This window comes from Pollicipes pollicipes, unplaced genomic scaffold (genome assembly GCF_011947565.3).
Source record: "Pollicipes pollicipes isolate AB1234 unplaced genomic scaffold, Ppol_2.1 Scaffold_3447;HRSCAF=4054_pilon_pilon_pilon, whole genome shotgun sequence".
In the NCBI taxonomy this organism is placed as follows: Eukaryota; Metazoa; Arthropoda; class Thecostraca; order Pollicipedomorpha; family Pollicipedidae; genus Pollicipes; species Pollicipes pollicipes.
Window position 1 is genome coordinate 41,977,836 of NW_023596297.1, and position 14,126 is coordinate 41,991,961.

Below are 14,126 nucleotides of genomic sequence, written 5' to 3' on the forward strand. Positions count from 1 at the left end.
TGGACGAATAAACTCGCATTTCATACCCAAAATCCCATCCAACAATACAGTTTTACTAGGATGCGGAAAGCATCTCTAAACGCATTTCGTTTAAACGAAATGTGCCATTGCACGCGAAATAATTCAGTTCAGAGTTGTGAACAACTGCGACGTTAGCTTAGCTCGCCCACTCGACAACAAAATAGTTACAAAAATCAGAACGACTGAGTTTTTCACGATCGTAAACTTGCAAAAATCTTGTCACCCGGCAAAAGAACAACCGCTATTTGCGATTGTGGAAATGTTTTCTAGGCAGAATGTGCAAATTCACAGATGCGTTCAGTGAAAACCTGTCAGCTCGAAGCAGGAAACAACATTTTTGGTATGACTAATGTATTAAAGCGGTAATCAAACACAGCGAAGAAAAGCACACTGAACGGTGAAACTAAGACAGGCCTGCGCACCGCCACCAATGTTCTGCGCAGGACTTGATATGAGGCTTTATCTGGCGTCCGGTCCTAACGCGTCAACACCGTAGCGGGCCCACCAGGCCGGCGCCGGTGATTTTCTGCCCAAGTCGTGTGTCTCACGTCACGCCGGTGGTGACCAACTGACCGTCGACTGCGCAGATGAAGCTAACGTGACAGTCATATCGCTACCCTCAGAGGGTGGCGTGTGGTGTCAACGTCAACCCCAGAAACAGACCGGCTCCAGACACGAGCAACATTGGATTTGTGCGACACGTATGTCTCATCATCACGTCGCAATGCCTGATGCAAAATCACACTGTTGTCTAACGCTTTCCCCCCATAGACAACTCGACATCAACGAATCACCGACCAGGATGTGATTTTTGCACCTTGATGACCTGCATAAAGCCGTGTCACGGGTACGTAGTGCGCTACCAATGCAAGTATAAGGGCTAAATAAAATATAGAACTTGCCGGTACATTTTATGTGAAAGATTCAGCGCATCTTCCAACAAAAGCGCAGGATGACCGGGCTGGTGTTGGTAACACATACAATAATTGTCTTGCAGCACAGACCCCAATGTCTTTAAAAACTTAGATTTACAGCATCTCACAAACCTATAAGGTTTGTGAGATGCTGAAGAAAGGCCGCCTATATGGGGCGGCCTTTCCTTACGAGTGGCCTAATGTTCCTCATATATGACCCCGGGGAAGTCGGCTAGCTTTAGCTACAAACCTGGCGCGACAGAATCAATATGTACCATATTACTATGCCTATCAGGGATTTCCGACATTCCATTGACGGGAAAACAGCAAGCTTCTGTTAGAGGCCTAATCACAGGCATCGCAGCTACCGGCCAGCACAGGAAAGCCGACTCTGTTGGCCTTCAGGGCGCCGAGGGCAGCTTGTCCTCGGCATCCGCTTCCCAGCCGCTCAATGCTCCTTGGCGCCCTTCTTCTCGGGCTCCGGGTACATCTGTCGCAGCGGCACCAGGCTCAGCTGCATCACGTGCCGCTGGTAGTTCGGCTGCTGGCGGAACTTGTCGTCCGTGCCGTGCAGGCGGTCCAGCACGCCCAGCACGCCGAAACACTGGTTAAACCTGTCACAGAGTAGAGTCGTCAGGCTCGGCGAGGTACGGTAATGGCCCAGATGGGAACGGGGTGGGATGGTTGAGGTGACTTCCCTTTCATCTTCTAGTTCCTTCAAACGGGAAATATACAAACACTACGGTCTGGCTGCACCTCCAGTGTATCACAGCTTCGGATCTAGGCTAGGTAACACCTTAAATACTTAATTGAAATTGAGACTGTCGGACCTCATTGCTCACATGTTCCAAACTGAAAACCCACCAGCACCTAATCCCTCTTGCTTGTGTAGTCATCCATATGAAAATCCAAAACGCTGTGTTATGTTCTGAGCTGGCCTCGGTAGCATGGAATCAGAATTTCGATACTGAGTGAGACAGGCCGCATTATACAAAACTTTTACGTGCGCATTTCCAGTAAGCAACTCAATGTATATCTCAGAGGCATCGGTTTACAGAATTGCAAGGGACACCAGATAGCAAAAATTTCCCGAGCATCTCTCCCCCAAACCAAACGATTTACTTAAAAGCCTCCAGAGGGCAGTGGCAGCTGAGGGCTGGCTGTATGGCGTTACCGAGCCGGGTGTCCGCCGCCGGCCGGAGTTCGCCATGTGTGAACCAGAGCGGCGGGGACACGCGGCCCGTCTCAGCTAGCACATCGGACACGTGGGCGGTGGGCCGTGGGTTTCTTGGCGGTGATGACTGATTTTCGTTATCAGAAGGAACGGCGCTCAGATGTAATGGTTCCGGTTTTGCACCAATCCACCCACCACACCATGTGCTGATTCACGTTAACGATAGATAATTAACAGCAAACAAACAGACGGTGTTCAGGTGGGAACGGAAAGGGGAATGAGAGGGGAAGGAGAGGGGCGCACCGTGACCAGCTGGGAACAGGATATGTTGAAAGAGGCCCAGATGGCAATGGGGCGGGGAGGGACGGGACAGGGCCCACAACCTCAGGCACATAACGTATGGGACGGTGTCAGCAATATATGCGATGTCAAGATAAGCAGCGCATACTTCGAAAACATCACTGAAACAGCCGTGTGCTTTTGCAAGGACACCAGAACGATCAGACGGAATCAGCAAGCTCTCACACGGTGGCCCATTTCAAAAACACGGTCGCGACGTTTTGAGTTTGTAATTACATTCCGCGGCCCATCTTGTGGATTTTCTATGGTAATAACTTCATTGACAAGTGTCTAAGTGTACCACACGATTTCCTCTAGTAGTGTCTGACACAGGAGCAATAGCGATAGCAATACAAGCTAAACCGAAAAACCACAGTCAGCTCTAACGTTTGTCCGCTTCGATCATGTCGTTGTACCCAGCAATAAAACATTTGGCAGGCAGATAAACAGGTGTGGAACAAAACCTTGGGCAGCCTGATGTGACAAGATACCACCGAGGAGCTGGGCGCTTCCGACAAGCTGTCCTCTAATAAAATTGGGTTACACAACCAACGAAATGTTCTAATGCCGTCTTTCTGACAGGCATGGTCTCAAAACAAAAGCGATGGTCGTTGACAACGAAACCTACCAACGTGTGAAAAAGAAAACTATAAGCAGTAGCGGTCATCCAACATGACTGTTTTCCGGGCCACCAAGGTCGGTCCACACTTACTTCAGGTGGTGAAAGTCGTGTGCCTCCGGGCTGGGGAAGAACGGCAGATGGTAGCCCGAGTGGGCGTTGATGGTGGAGAGGATGGCCATGCCGAACCAGAGCCAAGAGGTAGCCACGTGGCTGCCCATGACCAGCACGCCCAGGAAGATCGGCAAGTAGTTGGAGAGCACGTGTTCCACCGGATGGGCGTACAGCGCCGTGATCGAGATGGGAGACGTCCACTCGTGATGCCACTTGTGAATGTGCTTGTAGACCAGCTTATGGTGCAGCAGTCTGCAACAGATGGGAGGACAACAAGAGGGTATACTGAAGCCCTAGACCACGCAACTTAGCGTTGAAAAGCGGTAAGGAGGAAATGCAGTCAGTTTCAAAGCATGCTGGCTACACGACCTTCTTGTCACAGAAAAAACGGATGGATGACGTCTCGTCCGTTATGCTGGAAATTACAAAAGCGTCAATAGAGATTACCATTAATTATCTGCAATGCAGGCGGCGGCATGAGCTTGGCGAGCAGTAGTGTGTGAGTGAGAGGCAATGGTGACCGATATATCAAGATCAAGAGCAGGCGACAAGGACTCGGCGTAAGGAGACGTACGATCCTACGCAACAAGGAGCATGCCTTTCGTGAAAACGGCGCCGGTGTAGACACATATATCCAAGGGAAACGTGGCTGGAAACCGTAGATGTTGTCACATCTACACCATCCAAGTTCATCCTGCCAAGGCGTTCTGTTCGCGACAGTTATGCACGCCTTTGTCCGTAGTCTTGATTAGTACCTGACGCAGTGGCCGCGGCACTTATTTTACCCATCAAATGATGTCATACCCAGCACCCTCCCGGCGCAAAATGTACTGTGCTGAATAATTGATACGTGAAACAGAGACCATGTGGATCGTGAGTTGATGTACTGTAAGCGGAGGTGAAAATAATGCATCTTGCTTTGCAGGCGACTCCAGCCAGCGAATCACCGACTGATTGCCGTGCACTCCTCTCCGCTAATATTCCCATGGTTCATCGCTTTCATACTTGACAAACATAATCCTAGGTTCGAGTTCAGGGTTCTCCATCAAGATGAAGTATGTTCATGTCTTACTTGCACACAACGCAGCGCTCTAAACCTACCCCGACGACCACCGCAGCACCAGAACAATTTGCTGCGACGCGCTGATAGCTGTCATGTCCAAAAAAGTGAGAATCATTTTCTTCGCCGGTAGCACAACCCATAGGTTGGACGTCTTGTGTTTAAGATGGGCAGTGTGCCTTGCACACGTCAGGTGCCGTGGCAAAACTTCATTTTCGAACATGGTGATCTCTGATCTGGATGCGTTTGGTCTGGATATCGGCGCATAGCTGCCTGTGCACGTTACTCCCGATCTCTCACCGGCAAAATTACGCTAGATACACTATGCTCCAACCATGTCTGGGGGCGAGCTAAATCGGACTCGATCTGAGTCCATGACGTTTGGGACTCTGAAGCCAATCAATTTGTTCAATATATGAATCAGACAAAGACTCGCTTTTTTAGAACAGCAGTGTCGGGCCAAGAGCTACCCAGTAACCATGAAGGGACTTGGAAAACATGGTATCAGACTATGGCCAAATACCTCAGAAAACCTGTGACCCGGAATCAGACTTAAAGACAGTGTTCCATATTTATATGGAGTTTTGAACTGACACAGACATCTGGAAGACCTTTCGGTTGTTCGGTTTAGCTTTCGCGAGGTTCACAATCCTAGCCGACTTAAGGCCTAAGCCCCTCTAGTTTCTGAGCTGAACGCCAGCGAAAAGCGAGGAAGGTATATCGTGGAGAGTATTTCAGGGTCACCCAAGCGCCCATGACGCCATAATAACGCCATTCGGACCTGTCATTCCATTAGTCATGCGAGGATCAACGCCAAAACAAATAAAATTGCCGAGTCGTTCATATCTGGCGTTCGTGAGCGCAATTTCCGGATAAACCGGCCGTCAATTACCTCTCGATCAATGTTGTGCAAGGCACGACGACGTAATAACACCATGGCACACTGAGGAGCATATTTACTAAATGGACCGTTGTGCTGTCTAGAGCGGTCTTTTCCACTTAAAAAGTATATAAATAGTTGTAAGCGAGCTTGTTTCAACATATTCAATGCTGGCTTCAATACCTTCAAACGTGAAACATTCGCTCTAAGTCAACATCACTTATTGCAACTAAAAACACATGGTGCGACACATCTGAATTATGAAATGCCGGCATGTATTGCTATGTTCTGCTAGGTTCGGCTGATCTACTGTAGGCTGTAGTAGGACAGGGCCTGCTAGGTTCGGCTGACATGAGCTGAGCTGCCTGAGTCACCCTTAGTTCAACTGAGTCCGGTGGGGTTCTTCACCTTGGATCAGGTTAGGTTAAGTCACTATGGTACGCCAAATTCGACATTAATCTCTTTGCACGGCTACGTAAAATCATCAGAGCCATGCAATGATAAGCAAATGTACAATGACAACTTTGCATATGTTGGTTTGCCTATGGATGGAAAATCCGGCACGATCACGCGAACAATCTTAACAGCTGTCATTCAACAGCTGTCACTCAAGTGTATGCGGATCCAATATTGTTTTCGAACCAAACGATACTGATCTAAACCGGTTGGCCATACCGGCCCCTCTGACATTCTCCACTTGGCATGGCTTGGCAAGCCACCACCTAGGTTAGCTTGGGCGACATGATGTCAAAGATTGTTAGGCTTAGACGCATTACCATGGTAGCCATCGAGATTGTAATCCCTGAAAACCTGATATTTTGCTCATACTGGCTTCGTACATTCCTGTATGGAAATGACGAACTAAGACTCAGGATCCTACAGGTGGAGGCGGACCCACCCGCCCACCTTCTCACTTACCTGTGGGTGTAGTAGAAGCCCACCTCCTCCACCAGAATGCAGACGGCCAGCTCGAACAGCACCCAATGGAAGGTGGGCAGCTCGCGGCCCGAGTCGAAGCCGCGGAGCTCCAGAATCCGGAAGAACGCGATCATCACCGGCACACCGACTATCGTCTGGTTGAACAGGACCCAGAAGACGGCCTGCGTGCGGTGACGGTGTCAGCAGAGCGAAGCAGCCCCAGGGGCGGCGCTGACGGAGGGGGGGGGGGGGACGAACGGAGTTCTGACTGACTGGGGGACGCTCGACACTATCTGCAGCCGTTTGGTGGGAAGGCCCTGCAGTGCACGAGATGATAGAGAATGGCTAGCCGAGGTGAGTGAATAGAGGTCTCGTTCTGGTTAATTCGTTCAAACTAACACGAGTTGACGTCTTAATCCACACATGCGCTGAGAAACATCACCAATCTGCGCACACAGAGGCACTCCTTCACCGATGGATTTCGCCCAGACATACGGCGACGACCCAATTGAACAGCTGGCTCGAAAGCTTACATCCCATTCCACTCGTCACTACATGACCTCAGGTGCTGACCTGCAGCAGGCGGCGCGTGTCGACCGGCTCGTTGGTGCCCGGCTGCATTTTGTAGCGACGCAGCTGCTCAGGCTTCAGCAGCACGTCCATCGCGATGTAGACGATACCGGCCGTCCAGAACACCGTCAGACTGAAGATCGGCGTCCCTGCGGTGGGCGGAGCGGCCGTCGTTAGGGAGCAACGACATACCGCCATACACTGAAAACCGGGCTTAAAGGGAATGCTACACATTTGAAGATATCAAAGCAAACATCAGACATGATAAAACTCGCGTGATCCAGTACAGCCTGCTGTCAGGCGGGGCTCGCGTGATCCGTATAGCGTGCCGTCATCGAACAAGACAAAGTCGTCCTCAAACACCCAACGGTCAGCCGGGCAATATGCTTGACGGGTGCAGACGGATCATACGGGCCACAGTACTTGGGAACGACACACGGGGGCCTCCCAAACGACGCGGACGTACCGGACTTACCCTCCTCAACGGCGTGGCAATAGCCGTGCAGGGAAACATGGCTCGAAGCATGACCAAAGCATGAGACACTTACCATAAATGACTAGCTTGTACTGGTCCCCTTCAAAGAAGTCGTACACTTCATCCCAGATCGACTGCCACAAGTTTCCAGAGGTTCCCCAAAACTGCTGCAAGTGCCTGCGGGCATACCGGTTGAAAACTTAAAGGGAGCATGCCTCCTTTTTTACTTCTCAATTATTGTCAAATCATACGCGTATGCCTTGGTCAGTAGAGACGGTTTTCTTTAAATTCTTCTAAATAGCTCAGAATGTCGATTTGAAGCAGCTGTTCCAGCGGGAGAAATCTCATTGAACTCCCTGCTCACTACCTCGGCAGAATTATGGTCTATCTACCTTGCTTTGTCCAACGTGTGTGTTCTGTAACGTTTGCAGCACAACGATTTGCCAAAATGCCTGTATAACAAATGCTACGGAAACTTGAAACGCTTTACTACGAGAAAAATATATGCACACATGAGGTTAATATCCAGCGAATTCAACGACACGTTATACTATGGCTTAGATTTCTTCCAAATGGCGTTTACCACAACGGCTCTTGTCGAAGTGCACTTTTGATTCGGGAAATGGAGAATCACATGGTCCATAATCGTGCACTGGCTCAGACCTCAACCAATGCGCTTCCCGGTAACTGGCCCCTGCCGCCGGCCGTGCCAATCCCAAACGTTCATCTGTACTGGCATCATCCATATCAGCAGAGGTGCCCATTTTAGCCCACAGGCCAGCCAGGTGCAGGTTGAAACAGCTCAAGAGTGCTACTTCTAACCCGCGACAGCTGTCAACGGCCCTCAACAGATTCTGCCGTCGTCATGACGACGGCGGCTGTCATGACGACGGAGGTTGTCAAGAAGACGGCAGTTGACGTGACGACAGCAGTCGCGACAACTGCAGTCGTCGCGGAGTCAGGATCGGGACTTTTCTGGGGCTACCAGAAAAGGAAGAAGTGTAGCGTTGTTACAAAACGTTGACAGCGTACTTTGGACTCGAAAGTCACTAACATTTGTATCCTTCTAATAACTTGATGGTGCTGCAATGGCAATACCCAGCGCTATTTCTGGACGTAAATGGTCCTGAGGTTTCACCAGGGTATGTTTTTGAAATACGCCCCAAAGGTGGGACACTCCCCTCAAGGGCAATGTACTTAAAACGCTGATGAAAACGCTAATTTATTGTAAATACCTGAGGTCAAGGACGTTATGTCAAGGTGTTCAAACGCAGTTTACGCCACATCGTACAGCTGTCAGATGATGGCGGCCAACGCCAATGGAAGCCCACACAAATACATGATTAGACAGTAGCATTAACCTTATTCCTCGGAACAAAAACAGAAGAATGGAAATGTGGTTGGGTTGATATTTCGACAATATGCCGTTGTCGAAACAATAGCAGAAGTGAATTTCAGAAGGAATTCACTTCTGTAGAAGGAATTAGTAGAAGGAATTCACTTCGGCTATTGTTTCGATATAGGCATGTTGCCGAAAAATCAACCCAACCCAATATCTCCATTTTCCTCTTTTTTCCGAGGAATAAGGCTAATACTACTGTCTTATCTATGTGAATAATGTTCCTCGCTAATGCACTGAAAAACATACAAATACAAGATTGGCTTTTCCAAACAAATCGGTAAAAGACACAAGAACGTAATCCGCTTCAATATTCACATATCTGCTCGACTTAAAGGGAGTGTTCCACATTTGTATGGGGTTTAGAGCTGAAATACCCACCTTGAAGATCATTCGGTGCAGTTCGCAGCCCTGACCACCTTAGGACCTATATCCCTATAGTTTCTGAGCTAGAAGCCCACGGATATGTGCAAACTATCCGGGGTAGACTATTTCAAGGTCACTCAGGCATGGAATGCCATAAAAAGTCATTCAAATCCTGCCATTCCATTAGCCATGCGACGGTCAAGACCAAGAGATTGTCGATTCATTCATATCTGGCGGTCGTGAGCATGACTTCTAGATATAAAGGCCGTCAATACGATACTCTCAATCAATGTTGTGCGAGGGACGATGACGAAGTCAAACAATGACCTGTTGAGGGACGTATTTACTAAACAGAGAAATTGTGTTGTCTAGAGCAGTTTTTTCGACTCAGAATTATACCATAGATATCAATGAGCTTGTTTAATAATAGCTAATGCCTGATTCAATATCTTCAAACGTGGAACATTTCTTTTTCTAAAGGGAGTGTTTGCCTTTCGGGACATATTTCAGGAGCATGCCCTTGTAAAACCTCAAAGCCAATTATTCGAATAATAGCAATAACAGCAAACGGTAGTGCCACCGCCGCACTGTCAACACCTAGGAAATATTGACCCCACTGTCATGACAACGGCCGTGGTACCTCTGCTGGTGCGACTAAAAGAACGTTTGTGATTAGCACAGCAGGAGGCAAGGGCCTGTTACCAAGATGTGCACTGGTTTAAGCTTGAACCAGTGCGCCGCTATAGAGCCTGTGATACACCCATCCCCAAAGCCAAAAAGCAAATAGAAAAAAGATACTGAGTTAAACGCCATAGGATGTAATGTAAGCCTATCATAACGTTTCGTTGAACGGTAATAGCTTCATGCTCGTATCTCTTTTTCTATTAACAGCGTGCTTCAAGACTTCGTAAGATTTATCACACAGCAATTTGGCAAATAAGTGCGTTGCAAACATTACAGAGCATACGTTGGAAAAAGCAAGGCAAATACAACGTTTTACTTTCTTAGTAGTGAGTAGGGAGTCTAATGACATTTTTCCCGCAGGGGTGGCTTCTTCAAACAGGTATGTTAAGCAATTCACAAAGCTTCCAAGAAAACTTGCCATTGCTGATCAAATTGTACGCGCCTAACGTACCTATAAGTGAAAAGTAAAAAGAGGTGGCATGCATGCTAATTTTAACACAAGATACATAACATATATAGCACGCATGGTCCTGTTCCTTACGTGGACAATGAGCTATTTCACTGAACTTATTTTCCAATTCACTCGCGCTGGCAAACTTTTCAATGCTAGCCTACATGGTTTGATGTCTTTTCGAACAGGCCAAGTCCGATCCACTAACTCATTTAATCTGTGCAGAGTTCTTCAGGGGGCGAAAGCAAAGGTAACACATTGAGATGCATTGCACTCCACGCCAAACTATCAACTTCCTAAGGAATAAATGTCGGTTATCAAGGCCAGCAGTCAAAACGCCATACCGCATTGGAAATTCCCGTTCAGATAAAGCAACCAAAGCTTGTGACCATAAACTCAAACTGCACTTCTACAGCCAACAAAGAGACGTTATAGATCCCGCGAAATCAGCGGATCGACGTCAAAGTAGTGACCGATATCGCAAATCATAAACTGGATGACGAGACAAAAAGCCACATTTTTAGCATCATGGTAAAGCGTGAATAAATCATTTAAGTAAAGCAACTAGATCACCGACGTCTTACATCTCGTAATCATGTGAGATGAGTCAGTTGAACATCAATACGACGTCGTTAACAACAAGAACCGTGGGTTGCGAGAATCAATCCATGACATTAGGATCCAATGAAGACACGAAACGCAGAAGAGTTCTGTAAAGCTCGTCCTTACCATGTGATTGTGTTCCTGAAGGCAGCCAGGACCACTAGCGCCGAGCCGATCACGAACACAGAGCTCTGGATAGAGCTGAGTAGCGACCTGAGGGCACCCTCACGCGCCTCAGGGCGCGGCCCCCGCATCTCCTGCATCGTGCCCCGGACCAGTCAGCACAATTCAACCTGAAGAAGAACCACCAGGTCACCGCGCGCTCCGACGCCGACTTGTCGGCAATCCCCGCCCACTCCGTGCCAGTGCGACGCACTCGGAGCGGCCGGGCCGAACGGTTCAACAGAGCTGCAGAATCGCCACCGTCAGGCGGCCACAGAGCTGTAGGATTAAAACCAGTTGGTCCGACACAGGGCGCAGCGGAGGCCCTCAAGGACGTGCCACAGGGGCATGATTGTCATTGAATAGTACGTGAACATGCAGTCTTCCTCTAACAAAACGGCAACAACGTCAGCAAACCCCTAACCAATACAAACCAACAAGTGCCAGCAGGTCACCCATTTCCTTTCCGATGTCCTGAATGAGCCCCTGGCAGACACTGCTTACAACCGGCCGTTGCGTCCAGGAGTTCAGTCGTCATAGCAGCACGGTTTTCCGGGGGGGGGGGGGGGGGGAGGGAGGGCAGCAGCACCACATCACTGACGGCAATCACGGAGCAGCGAAGCCCCACTCCGAGGAGACGGCATCGGACCCGCCCTGTCCTTGCACACCTAGATAGATGAAGGCCCTCTTTACCGACAGATGTTGGGATTCCTAGTCAGTGAGCTTGGCATATGCGGGCGCCGAGCAGGGGCGGATCCAGGCTTTCGTCGAGGGGGGCTACGCAAACTTTTGTCCCTCATAGAGCTTAAGCCCCCTTCATGACATCATCCTCGCATTATGGCCAGTAAGTTTTAAGATTCTTAGCATGCAATTTTAAACACGGGAACCCATCTTACCGTGCGCCACCTTCGAAAACTAGGCGTACCAGTAAGAACATGCGTGAAGACTATTCATTTTCTCCAGATCGTGGTAAACCCTTTCATTCTGAGGCATTTTTCGAAAAAGTTGGGAAAACAAATTAAAGTTGGCTGCTAAATACCACCAAAATCAAGCACAAACTTTACTCATAGCTTATTTTCACCTAGTACGCTGGTCGAGGTTACCAGCTGGTGGCTGATCTCAAGCTGAAGATAAGAAGAAGATCTATCAGCTGAAAACTAATGCTGAGTTTTTATTTGCATGTTATGAAGGAGTATACAAAATCCTAGCATTCAAAATATATTACGAACGTAATGCACAAGTACATTAGATGTCAAATATTCAAGAGCCAAAGGAAATGATACAGTGCGACGGCGGCAGCACGCAAAAATATGTTCCACAGTTGTGCGTAAACATTCATCGGCGCATATCCAACTGCTGCTCTAAGGCTAAAATCCAACACGGTATGCTACAAAACGATCGGGAAGCCCCAGCAGGCTGATATGATGGTGTCCCCGACCAGAGCATAGGGCCTTCTGAACAAAAGGAAATCACCCAAGACCAGTGTAGATGCATTAATGCCCCGGTGCGTTCAAGGGTGCTCGGGTGGGTTAACAGAAAGAGTCCCGATAAAGGTGAAGGGTCATCCGCAGGTGAAATCAAAGAAAAAGAGTCCCAGATAAATGAGAGCCCCTGAGCATGGAGAGGCTCGGTCGCCTTGCTTTATATGGGCGCCAGCAACAACGCAAGACCCTCCGAGCAAGTAGAAATGACCTGAGACCAACATGAAGGGCCCCTGAGCAACTAAGTGTACCCCGGCATATGGAGCCCCGGCAAAAGCATATGAAGGTTTCGGACGAGTGGGAAGAATATTTGGAGGGCCCCTGATCGATCAAGAGTGCCCACACATGTTAGCAGATAGCGTCCCAATAGCAACGTACGGCCCTATGAGAAAACGCAAATGGATCAAGAAAACGTGGAAGGCTCCTTAGCGATCGGATTGACCCGGCAAGTGGACATGTAGAGCCTCGGGAACAGCGTAACGCCTCTGGGTAACGTGATTAGCCTCGAAATTTCCCCATAAATCACCAACCTTTCAATCAGCAAAGAATAGCTTCGCTTACTCACGGGCTCTTCACTTTCGCTTGCAACTGTTCTTGATGGTCTGGAGGCCCGAAGACGTCCAATTTTGTTGTCATTTGTGTTAGAAAACTGCGCCCGTTTGGCTGGTTATGGGCCGCTTCGGAGCCCATGGGTCCCCTCGGGGCAAAAGGGAAGGTCATGGTTCACTGTCCCCCCCCCCCCTCTGGATCCGCAACGGGCTCGAGCACCTTAACGGGGGTGGGCCCCGAGAAGAACAGAGCGCCATCCATTTCAATGACAAGTACCCAAGACACAATATCGAGCGCCAGGAATGATCGCGGGTGCCCGAGAAGGTCATCAGAAGGGGTCTCGACAAGAGTGTAGGGACCCCGCGCAAATAAGAGGTACTCAAAACCCAGTGTGAAAGGCTCCCGAAAGACGGTTATCAGATGGCGCCCTACAGGAGCGTAGGGCACTGGTTCAAATACCAAAACTCAACGTGCAGGGCCCCAAACAACCCAGTGTGCACGAGCAAGTTAACAGATGGAGCCCCAAAAAAGTGCGAAAGGCACTCTTTTCAAATAGAAAGTACCGATTTAAACGTCCCCGAACGACCGGGTGTGCCCAAGCTGGTTAAAAAACGGGCCCCTGACAGAATCGTAAGGCCCTAAGCAAATGAGCGAGAAATGGAAGGGCGCAACATAAAGGAAGAGGCCCATGAGAAGGACCCATGAGCGTATCGCGAGTGTGTCGGTGAGTTAACCGAGACCGACGTGAAGGGCCCCTGAGCAACCCAGAGTGCCGTCAGGTTACCATATGGAGCCCCCGGCCATAGCGTAAGGAGCCTTTCGGGCGATTGGAAAGAACCCGTGGAAAGCCCGTGGTTGACCAGAATACCCCGGCACGTTACCAGAAAGGGCCCCAGCAACAGCGCAGGGCTCTCCGAGCGAGTGCAAACGAATCAAGGGCAACGTAAAAGGTTCCTTAACGATCGGATAAGACCGTGCAAGTGAACATTCAACGGAGACCGTGGAAATAGCGCACAGTCCTGGGCAGCGTAATGGACATTAGAATCTACCATTCACCACCCCCTTAATCAGTGAAGAATAACCTTTGTCTTCACATCACATCTTCGCTTGCGACTGTTCTCGGTTGCCTGAAAGCCCTAAAGCCCTAAGACGTCCAATTTTGTTGCGTTCTTGCGTTAAAAAACGCATTTGTTCGGCCAGCTCTGGGCCAAAGGTCTCGCTGGCCGTCACGGCCCCGTCCCCCGCCCCCCGTCTCTGAATCTGCCGCTGCACCGGGTGCCTCTCAAGCTAATGCTGGACAGCTGTGCCACGAACATGTGACAAGTGTTTCAGGGGAGGAATACCGCA

At 49.3% G+C, this 14,126-nt stretch overlaps 2 protein-coding genes across 4 annotated transcripts in view; both read right to left on the reverse strand.

Moving 5' to 3' along the window:
* Nucleotides 1-10,929, reverse strand: part of LOC119091395 (fatty acid hydroxylase domain-containing protein 2) — a 35,785-nt gene extending 24,856 nt beyond the window's left edge. The window contains exon 1 of one of the 2 annotated variants that reach the window (XM_037214168.1): nt 10,863-10,929. The gene's annotated coding sequence lies outside the window, so the exon portion shown is untranslated. The remainder of the gene's footprint in view (nt 1-10,862) is intronic. The other variant, XM_037214170.1, reaches the window with a different exon arrangement.
* Nucleotides 362-14,126, reverse strand: part of LOC119091397 (fatty acid hydroxylase domain-containing protein 2) — a 39,555-nt gene continuing 25,790 nt past the window's right edge. For both annotated transcript variants that reach the window (XM_037214171.1, XM_037214172.1), the window contains 6 exons: nt 10,714-10,880; nt 7,158-7,261; nt 6,613-6,758; nt 6,040-6,221; nt 3,161-3,433; nt 362-1,549 (listed from right to left, as the gene is read on the reverse strand). In XM_037214171.1, the coding sequence (XP_037070066.1) occupies nt 1,384-1,549; nt 3,161-3,433; nt 6,040-6,221; nt 6,613-6,758; nt 7,158-7,261; nt 10,714-10,850 (1,008 nt within the window). In that variant the 5' untranslated portion in view covers nt 10,851-10,880 and the 3' untranslated portion in view covers nt 362-1,383. The remainder of the gene's footprint in view (nt 1,550-3,160; nt 3,434-6,039; nt 6,222-6,612; nt 6,759-7,157; nt 7,262-10,713; nt 10,881-14,126) is intronic.